Here is an 11170-nt window from a genome sequence, read left to right as displayed (position 1 = left end):
CAATTGGCCTAACCCACGTCTACAGTATATGTGTTCATAGAATCGCCCTTGTTATTTTGGTGATGTTCCCAATTTTTATTTATTTTTTGGGTGGAAAGGTTTGCCTTTTGGTTCAAATTACATAGGAAAGCCAACATGTTGAACAAATACAAACTTTTTGTAGGATATTAAAATAATAAATTACATAACACTGCAAATAATGGGAAACAAGTTCCTTCATTTCCATTGATTGAGAACGGTATACAAATTAGAAACCTGTCATTTGAGCAAAACAGGGAGGAAGAAAGAGAAAAAGATATGTTACAGAGTAAAAATGCTGAACTGAAATCCTGTCACTCGAGCAGAAATCAGAACTACTTGAAATCTGCTAGTTCTAGCCCATCAAAGACTGCACATGTATCAAAAAAGCAAAGCCAAAAAACCAAGAAATTTTTTTTAAAAAATGAACAAATGTGAAAACTATCGTCTATACTTCATAGGTATCAGCTATGCTGTCCGCAGACTCCTCTCTTCGATGTTCAGCCATTTGGATTTTGGTTTCTGGTTGGTTCACGTCGATTGTGACTTCATCTGTTACGGATGACGAGGATTTCATGTGCTTCCTGTTGTGCCTCATTTTGAGCATCCGTGATAGCACTTGTACAATGTCTCTCATGGAAGGCCGTTTCTTTGGGGCACGGTTGACACATTTATATGCAAGAGCTGCCACTTCGTTGAGCTCTTGCATATGGAAGTTCCCATTAAGACGGGAATCCACAATTTCTTCCCACCCAACTTTCCCCTCCGTATTCATAGCGGCCTATTTTTCACATAGAAAGTTAATTAGATAAGCAAATAAATAGCATTAATTGGATTTTAAGTGGATATGTACTTCTGCAACAAAAGTCCACGACAGTCTTCCCCTTCATTGTTCTTCTAAAACTAGACAATTGCAGCTATTTTATTCATATATATAGACAGCCTAGCCAAGCAAAAGTGCGAGCAAAAAAAGATACACACATGCAAAACTACAGCTATGTATCACTATAGCAGACAGACAAAAAAATGAAAAAGAATCAAAGACCATTATGCAAGTGTAATGGATAAAAAGCTGCCATAACAATGTCTAATGATCTCTTTATGTTCCTGGGTTATCAATATTGTCACATGGTCAAATCAACCTTAAAATTCCCTTCCCTGTTTCACCTACCTATCCCCGGTCGTGTGCGGTGAAAAGGGAGGGAGAGAGAGAGAGAGAGAGATCTTACAAGCTCAACATATTCCATGAGACCTTGTTGAGGATTTCTTCCAGCTATGAGTTCAAAGAGCAAAACTCCAAAGCTGTAAACGTCACTTTTCTTGGTGAAATTCCTTGTAGATATATACTCAGGATCAAGATAACCAAACGTGCCCCTAATATTAGCTGCATGTTTGTCCACCATTTCTTCTCTTGAAAGTCCAAAATCAGCTACCTGCTTGATCCAGAATAACCCTCTATAATATCATAATTGGCAGCCTAACCTTTTATAAGTTTTATTACTTTTAAGTTCATAAATATATGCATATATTTGGAAAGTAAAATCCAAAATGCAAAAATTTCTTCCACATTTGGGAAGTAAATCAAATACTCCCTTTACACAGTGTGATATCTTTACGAATCTGCTTTTGGAAAAATGATTATACAAAATTAAAACACATACCCTGGCTCTCATGGACTGATCCAACAGAATATTGGAAGATTTAATATCACGGTGTATTACAGGAGGAACTGCCTGGAGTGGAAAATTAAAGTTCAATAAATAAACACCTTGAGCATAAACAGAAACAACAAATCAACAAATCAACAAATAAACACTTTTGAGCATAAACACATGCACAGGCACAAAAGCAATTCATTATGTTTTAGTACAGTAAGATTGACATACTCCATCATGAAGATACTCCAAGCCTCTTGCCACATCTAAAGCTATAAGAACCCTCAAATCCCAGCTCAACGGCTCATGCTTTTCACCTGCACAAAGAAAAGCATGTTATTTTCAATTAAACATCTTGCATATCAAATCTGCATTTTTCTTTCAAATTTCAATCTTGTTCTTCTTTCTATTCCTGTGTAAACTGAATGCACTAAGACATAGTTAACATCATCCTTTCCAACAACAATTGCAAAGTTAACAATTCACAGTGGTCATTACATGAACAGAAGTGGAATCAGAATATGTCAGAACAGTGACCATTAAAACAAACATAAAAACTTGAGTGATAACCCTAAGAAATTCCATTAAAAGAAACATATTTGAAGTTCTATAGTCATCTTACTGTATAAATGAGAGGCCAAGCTGCCTTTACTCATGTAGACATATATAAGCATATGTTGCCCTTTTTCTGCACAATATCCAATTAAGTTCACGAGGTTTCTGTGATGCAACCTTCCCAATAGCTTAACCTGAAGGGAAAAGATTGGTGAGGGACTATAAATGATGAAACAATCCAGAATAGATTTTATACTTAAAAATGAAATTCATTACGTGGCATTAATCAAAACATCGTGATGCCATTAAGAAAGCAAAATACGAATATTTTTCTAAAAGACAGAAGCGAATTGGTTAAGAGTATAAACAATTACTTTGTAGGGACCCTAAAAATAGTAAAATATTAAATGAACATTACCTCAGTCTGGAACTCTTTCTCCCCTTGTTTAGAATCAGTTGCAAGAACTTTAACTGCAACAGTCTCACCCGTTGACATCTGAGCTTTGTACACAGGACCAAAAGCACCTTGCCCTATCAATGTTGTAAAGTTATAGGTTGCTTTTTGCAGATCCCTGTATGTACCCAATTAACAAGTTAAACTAATACGCCAACTGCAAAGGGGGATCAAGACCTTAGCTGTGCAAAAATAAACTGAATCTCCTTTAAGAATAATAATATATAAAAATTCATTGTGAATGTCAACAAAAAAAAACAAGTACTAGGTAGTTAATACTTCAAAAGCAAGAAATTGAACAGTTCATGACGAATCTAGGCGTTTTGCAGTTATAAATGAATGGCATTAGGCATCTCACATAAGATGCATTTCTTGCTTGTTTGGATGAGTCTACATGTTTTAAGTAAATGTACACTATCAGAGGACACATTCCTCGGAAATTTAACGACTCTGTTATAACAATTGTAACAAAGTAATGAGGGGTAAACTCTAACAAGCATTCAAGCTATCTACTGTATTCACATAGATTGATCCTCTGGTGTTCAAATGTTTACGACACATACTCCAGTTGGTTTCTATCAACTATACAGGCTCAGAATTCAGCCATTACCAGTTAGTCAACTCATTATCACCAAGACCGTAAAGATAGAATGCTAAATAATTCCACTAAACATGATTCAATACTTTCCATACGGAACAAGCAATGATATGATAGAAAACATATCATCTAAATCAAGAACTAAGGTGCATGAGAGTAATAATTTTTCTGGAAACATTACTTGTAAGAATACTCGGGTATTCCTGACATTGAGACCACATTACTCTTCTTAAATCCCTCAAGCCAGAAGGAGGAACCATTGCGTCCGGATTTTACAGGTGAATCTGGACCAATGGTCGAGTCTGACAATATAGTACAAGAGTCAGCACCATTAGCACGGATAGGAATAGTGGCTGTCCTCCGAGAACTGCTGTTCCCTATCTGCAAGCGCCTCCTATGGTACCTAATGCAGAAGAATCCAGAAATTGCCAAAAGCACTCCAATCACTACCCCTATAGATACCCCGATTATCAGCCCAGCCGGCTCGCCTTTCATCTCCTCAAATGTACTTTAGTGCCTATTCAATGATCAAAGCCATTGAAAAACCTGCAAAATGACCAATGGACTTGAAAGTTGTGAGGTCAATTTTGAACAATTTGTTTGATATGCATAGCCATCAAAGAAGTGAAAATAAAATAACAAACTCCAAATTATGTATACAAAAAAAATCTAGTATTCAAGAAGAAAAAGTTATCTTAAATAATGCAATTTTAGCTCCCAGTTCCAAGTTTGAACATGAAATTAACGTTGGACAAGCATAACCTCGTCAATTCACTTTTAGCTTCAAACTAGTTCAACCTCAACTCTGTTTACATTAAAATCCTTGTAACAGTACTAAGACAAAAAAAACAGTTACACGATTCGTATTTTCTCTTTTCTGGGGGCCGGGGGGAAGGGGAGTAAAAACAACCCAAACCGTTTTTGTTTTTTTCAAAATAAAAGCTTAATTAATGTGGGAAAAGCAAAAATCAACAGCATTAAGTAAGATATCAAATGTATAGTGACAGAAAATTCCTTGATCTGCTTCCCATTTAACCAAATCAAACTGAACAGAGATCTCCCATACCAAATCAAATTCATGGATATAATCGAAAATCTAAGAAATGGGTCAACCACAAATCCAACAATGCTCTGTTTGGTTGCTCATAAAACCAGGAAAAGAAAGTACAGTATAATCATAAAAAGAAATTAATATAAAAACCCATTTAGCCCAATGCAAGTTATATAGGACCTACTTAAAGTCAGTTTCACTTTTCTTTCCTTTCATTCAACTCAACTTTTCTTTTCTCGGCAACCAAACAGAGATTCAAGAAAAACCCCCCAACAGATCATGGCCTGGCCAGGAAAACGAAAACACCAGAAATTGAACAGCAAAAAGAAGCAAAATCAAACCAAAACATTGACGTGCAGCTTTAGCTTTAGTGGTTTTACTCACACGCTTTGGATATTACCTGTATATGCTGAGAAACTGTTACGTGATTTGCTGGAGTAAGGAAGAGAACAAGTGAAAGTGTCGAGACTTGAGAAAGAGAGAGAGAGATTCCAAGGATGAAAAAAGAGAATATGATTATGATGTAGGAGACGAAAATATTTGAAGGGAAACAGAGAAAATGAAAAAGAAAGTTGGTGTGAGAAAGTAATGAAGGAAATACAGAAAGAAACAGTGAATAATTATGGTATATGTATAAATATAATGGTATGTTTTTGGCTGGCTTCTTAAATACCGTGAGTCGCCGCTGACATAATGAAATGAAACGCGCCTCCCTATTGCCCCTAAAATTGGCCTCGCTTTGTGTGTGAATGGACCAATATGCCCAAATTCTTGGGATTTGTGATTTTTCAAAATAAGAAAGTAAAGGGTAATACAACTTTAATATTATGTTGTTAAGCTGTCAATATATTAGTCCGAATCGTAAACGAGTTAGATATTATTGATTATGGTGTCAAATTGAATCGTGCAGGAGGTAGATTTTGTTAATGAGGTTGTCAATCCAAATTGTAACGAGGTGAATTTTGTTTGAACATGTAATACAGTCTCAAATCGTAACGAGATGTTAAAATTATGATGTGTGACGAGAGAACTTTATCAACAATAAATATGTATTACATTACAAAATAAATAAATAATGTGGGAAGGGGGTCTTGGAGACTTGGTTGGTGCACTGGCTGAGAGACTATTAACTATTGAATTCAATATATGAAAATTGGTGGGTGCACCAATTTTGATCAATTTTCATGGAATGCAGGAATGGTCCAAGAGTTGCACATAAATTTGTGGGTCTGACTTTGTCACCTTGAATGAGCAATAGGTTGCATTTGGTTGTCTAATAAGAGATTAGATTGAGTTTATGGATAGGTGACGTTGACTTCAATAGTATTTATTTTCATGTTGGCCTTGGACTTGGTATGAGTTTAAATTTGATATCATTAATCAGGAATATTGGTGGATTTGGCAACAAAATTCAAGGTTTCAATGTCATTCGGCATGTAAATCCTGGGTCAAATTAAATAAACCAAAAAAAGGCATGAATAATGGGACCAGATAATCTGTGAGAAATTGTTGGCTAATGACTTGGTATAGAAGAAAGTCAAACGATGAATTTTCTGCTGCGAAAACTACAATATACTAAATAGCAATCTACGCACGAGGTGTTCGTAATTAATAATAATTCCCATGAATACATTGCATGATTGCATCAGCTAAAAAGGTCATTCAACGGTTTTACTATAAAAAAAATATAAAATAAAAAGGAATCGTTCTCTTTACTATCAAGGTCTATATTCAAATTTTCGATGTCGACAATCTCTCCTAGTGGGTATCTATAAAAACCAAAACATGGGCTAAAACCTTCTTTATAAATTATCAAAGAGGCCTTAGTATGCCTTGATTCTAGGATAGGTTAGCCTCCCTCCCCCTAAACTTGTCTTCATAAAAAGAAAATACCTCTCTCTTCTCTCTCTCTCAAAACAAAAAGAAGACCATTATGCAATACAAGCAAAGAGGAATTTGATACTTACTCTCTTTTAAGTTTTGGCCACAATCCTCGTTAAAAAAGTGCAATACTCTTTAGTCAATGGAGTTGTTTAAATCTTTCTGAGTTGATTTATAATTTTCTCTTGATAATAATAGATCATACGCACACGATACGTTAGAAAATACGATGGAGTTCATATAATAATAACATGTAAAAATTATGTAGAAAATGACCTGCAAGGATCAAAGTGGTACGTACGTTAAAAGTGGGGTAATGTAATTACCATGCTATTTCTAATTTCTAACCCACACGATGTGTTAGAAATATGATGGCGGTCATAAACTTGAAAATTAATCAAAATATCACTATCATGGACTAATTCTTGCTGCAATTTGAGTAGAGTATGATTAATATGCAATTGATGCCACATATTAGTTCAAGACTACTATCGATATAATCAGTGAAATAGGAGCTTGGGGTTATGAAATTTCGATAGATGTGTTCAGAAAATGCTGGAGGGAGTTGTTGTTGTTGACCTTAGCAGTTAATGGGTACGAAAAAACTGAGATTGGTAGTGAGCAACTGTCAACCAAACACACCTAATGGAAGATGAAAACGAATAAATAATAATCGAAGCAAAGAACCTATTTAAGGTGATCACAAGTTAACCCCACAAATGACCTCAATGAAATGACTGCCTTAGATTAATGTCATAATTAATATTTGAATTTAAGTTAGTTTAAGAAATTAAGTACAGCAATAATATCATCTTAGACTGTTCCCATTGGTCTGAGGCACCCACCTCATGCATCTGTCTCTACCAAAAAGTCTTGAATTGCCTGATGAATTAACGTAAGCTTTTACTATTTTTAGGTTTGTCTAAACAATATCTTAGTATTAATAATATTGATGTTGCCCCTGTGGGCAAGTGTTTGTATATATATTCTGTCACATCATTCAATTTCTTCAACTCATGAGTCATGATTTTTAGGATTTTAAAAATTATATACTGATAGAAACAGGGTTTTGGAGGTAGCTTTGGACATTAATTAGGATGCGGTCATGAAAATCCACTTGGAGAGAGATACACATGGAGGTGTTATATCACGTGACCATGTCTATGTATTGTATAATAATTTCTGTTTATTTTGTTAAAATAAGTTTTAAGTCTAAACTCAAGCCATGAAATTATGAGAGGAACATGATTCTAGTTTACTTAAAAAAAACAATGTTGTGTTTTACGCATAATTAGCTAAAAATTAGCACAATAAAACATAAGTAAAAGCGTACGAACTTGAGAATAAATATATATAAGCTCTACTGATTGAGTAATAGACGTGTTCAAAGACTAATAGAACTATTTTTATCATATTTACTGATAATTTTTCTTGTTAAGATGGGACTTACGTAAATAAGTGAAAAAATTCTGTATAAGATATTATAAGATATGAGATAAACAATATGTAGTTTGGAAATATAGTATACACGTACGTAGCATTACGGATACTTGCCCCTTATTATAATATGAAAATGTGGATTATACGAAAAAAACAACTAGGCCACTCTTATTTATCCAAATTCCGTGGTGTGGAGGTCACGACGGGGTACTTAATATGATAGGAACAAATGCAACCAACACAGAATAAAAGAATGCCAACTTGTTTGTTTTTTTGATGCGGCAATGCCAACTTCTTGCTGTTGTATGTATATATTTATGAGACACATTGGGATGGGGTTGCTTTAGTAAATAGATATGAAAGTGATCAAATGATATTATAGCAGAATGTTTTTGTGACGATGATACCGAAGATCAATGCAATGCTTCAAAAGCAGACGCATAATGGAAATAGTTTTGCTCACTATCATTTTAATTTAAGGTAGAATCATGGTTATGTTTATGAATATGTGTCAAGTATCGAGAATAATGATAATGATACATTCTGAGTTAAAGTGATAAACAAAAATACTCTCGACTCAAAATATGTAAAATAAACATTTTTTTTAGGATTTAAGCGAAAGAGAAGTATGTGAAAGGAAGCAAAAGTTTAATTAAGATCTCATTACTAGTAAGTGTGTGAGGTGACTGGTGAGGGCGCCGAACAGTATTTGCAATGATGATGTTGTTGAAATGAGCAAATCTTGGATCGCCACCCTTCATCATCATCACTTTATTAACTAAAGCTAGGTGGGAAATTAATTTTCAGCTAAATGGTCAAGTGAGCTCAGACAAAGTTCGAAAAAGAGAGGCTTCAAAGTAGTGCTTGTCCCTAAACCCAGTCTGCAACTGCAAAGTTTCAAGAGGAAAATTTTCGAAGACCACCTTTTTTTTCTAAGAATTATTTCTATTGCTTCATAAATTTTCTCTTGTTATATCAATTAGGCTTCGAACTTTGGATTGCTTTCAACATAATACGTGTAGTTTACAGATAATTTCACATATTCATGTCCTAAAGTCCTTGTATTAATCGTCGGGATTTTTTCGAGACTCAAGAAAAAAATAGTTACTTATGCAAGAGTTGAATGTTTGCACAAAATTTAATATATTTGATACATATATATTCCAGACTTACCATCATAAGTCCTTTAACCTAATGACAGAGTTGAGTATGTAACATAGAATTTCCTTGTTACTTACAAAAATAAAAAATAAAAAATAAAATTACAACCATATGAACCCATTAATTTTTTTATTATAATGAAATGCATATCCGTGGGTCGAGTTGAAGCATGGAACTACACTGGAGTAGCGTAAAATTAGCAATGTATTTTTGCAGCAAATTATATTTGAAACCAAATAAGATTTTCTTATTAATCGTGGGCTCTCCCAAAATATAATAGTAAGTGCAAATTCGTAATGTCTCCGTACGGTGTGGAGTGGAGCACAAATAAAGTGTCACTTCCCCAATAATTATAAGCATAAAAGCAGATCATGCATAAAATTGTATATAATATATTGAATATTGGTTATACAGAGAGCTTTGAGGGATCCTCAAATAAACTTATTTGAGGACACCCTTGTAGGCCCACTCGGATTGTATTTCACTAATCCAAACCGTCTATTTTGTAGATACACATTCAAAGATCATCTCTACAAAAAATCACTTGAATCCGATATCATTTGACATTCAATTGAGTTATTGAAAATTTTAGTACTTTCTTGAAGTACCATGTTCATTGATTTTGTAGGACCCAATTAGATGTCAAACGGTTTCCGATTTGTCTAATTTTTTGTAAGGATGATCTATGAATGAAGACCTAAAAATAGATGGTTTGGATCATTGAAAAAATTGTAGTACCCTAAAGCGTCCCTCAAATAAAATTATTTGAGGATCCTCAATAGAATGGGACTGATTAGTTATATATATATATATACAATATTTTTTTATTGAGGGATTCTTTAAATAATTTTATTTGAGGAACACCATTTAGGGTATCTTACAAATTTTTTTTTCAATGATCTAAACTATCTATTTTTCACATATTCATTCACTTTGCAAAAAAAATTATGCAAATTGAAAATCATTAAGACATCTAATTGAGACTAACAAAATCACTGAACACGGTACTTCAAGAAAGTACTTAAATTTTAATAACTTAATTGAGTGGTCAAATGATATTGGATTCAAGTGTTTTTTTTTTTTTTTTGGTAGAGATAATATTTGAATGAATATCTACCAAATAGATTGTTTGGATTAGTGAAATACAATATAGAGTGAGCCCTATAATACAAAGGTGTTCCTTAAATAAACTTTATTTGAGATATCCTTCAATAAAAACGATATATATACACCATTGACTGTGCTCACATTTAACTTGGAGGCAAAGATACATAGATTATTGTGGCATGAGGTTGAAGCAAGCAAGCAAGCATAAGCATTGATGTCCTGTTGGTCTCTTCTCTTGGCCAGGGGAAGGGTCCATGGGGCATGTGAGAAGCACATGTGGGTGCATGTGATGTTGTTCTCTTCACGTTCCCATAATCTCATTCCGTATCTAGCTCTAAAAACAAACCTAGAAGAGAACTAGAAGAGGGCCAATACTTACTTGGCTTCAATTCAAACAAACAAATTCCCAAACTTTCAGAAGCTGCTAGGGTTTGAGAAAGACAAGGAGGCTTTTGTTGTTGGGAGCTAACTGGTGTTGGTTTTTCTTTGGGCTCTTTGCCATTTGTGTGGCAATAATTGGGCTTTACAAGTGTAACTGGGAGAAATGGGCCATGTATTTTTATTGGCCTGTCCAAAAACTACTAGGTCTAGATCTCTCCAAAATCCTTTATTTTATTTTTTTGCTTTGCTTACCATTGTGTTACTAACTGCCTTCTAAAAAAAAAAAAAACTAATGCGACAGAGCTTTGACAATCCTTTTTATCGTTAGAAATAAGATCCATCTCATTCTTCTATATCAGCTGGTGTCTAGGAGTTTAGAGAACTTTTTGGTATTCAGTACATAACTAGAGCTCATGGTAGCCCTGTTGCTAGTTTCGTCCATGAGTACGTTTGAATGAATGTTGAAGAGCAATGGGTCGGGCCTCATGAGCTGGGCTAAGCCTGTTCAATGACGATAAATAAATTAATAATCTTCTAAATTAATACAAGTGGATTATAACATCACCCTTTTTTGGGTCAAATCGGGTGAACCGAAATTCATTGATAAAAGAGATAGTCCAAAAGAAGAGACTGCCGAAGTACTAAACTGGCCAACACATCTTCACTGAGCACATACAGCAAAACAAAGCTCTAGTTGCTTTCCTGGCCAAAGGATCAAAAGCTCTAAATGAATGGTTGACTACGTTTCATTTTTTCCCTCTTTTCTGATATAGTAAAGGGTAAGTATGTATGTTACAGTCGTGGAGACAAAAAGCCCACGTTTCAGGGCACCGTGAAATAGTATTTAGAAGTCAGCCTTTTCTTTGGCC

At 34.4% G+C, this 11170-nt stretch overlaps 1 protein-coding gene across 2 annotated transcripts; it reads right to left on the bottom strand.

Annotated features, from left to right (window-relative positions):
• Window positions 1-197: 197 nt before the first annotated feature.
• CRLK1 (Protein kinase superfamily protein) lies at window positions 198-4933 on the bottom strand. 2 transcript variants are annotated; one of them, XM_089049086.1, is made up of 8 exons: window positions 4732-4933; window positions 3462-3826; window positions 2647-2800; window positions 2296-2422; window positions 1905-1990; window positions 1680-1751; window positions 1248-1451; window positions 198-799 (listed from the first exon to the last, which is right to left on the bottom strand). In XM_089049086.1, the coding sequence occupies exons 2-8, from the start codon at window positions 3773-3775 to the stop codon at window positions 467-469; spliced, it is 1290 nt and encodes a 429-aa protein (XP_088905212.1). In that variant the 5' UTR covers window positions 3776-3826; window positions 4732-4933; the 3' UTR covers window positions 198-466. The 2 variants fall into 2 exon arrangements, with proteins under 2 accessions (XP_088905212.1, XP_088905213.1); XM_089049087.1 differs by lacking the exon at window positions 4732-4933 and adding an exon at window positions 4516-4636.
• Window positions 4934-11170: the final 6237 nt, after the last annotated feature.

This window comes from Prunus mume, linkage group LG3 (genome assembly GCF_029339155.1).
Source record: "Prunus mume cultivar Tortuosa linkage group LG3, ASM2933915v1, whole genome shotgun sequence".
Classification (NCBI taxonomy): Eukaryota; Viridiplantae; Streptophyta; class Magnoliopsida; order Rosales; family Rosaceae; genus Prunus; species Prunus mume.
Note: the sequence above shows the minus strand (reverse complement) of the source record. Positions and strands in the feature narration are given on the sequence as shown.

What these genes read in the sequence shown, in the direction of transcription:
- CRLK1 (XM_089049086.1), bottom strand. Translation starts at nt 3,775, where the DNA reads ATGAAAGGCGAGCCGGCTGGGCTGATAATCGGGGTATCTATAGGGGTA. An exon ending in ATACCCGAGTATTCTTACAA is followed by an intron (nt 2,801 to 3,461) that starts GTAATGTTTCCA and finishes GGGTACATACAG; the next exon opens with GGATCTGCAAAAAGCAACCT. An exon ending in TCATGGAATATGTTGAGCTT is followed by an intron (nt 800 to 1,247) that starts GTAAGATCTCTC and finishes TGTGAAAAATAG; the next exon opens with GCCGCTATGAATACGGAGGG.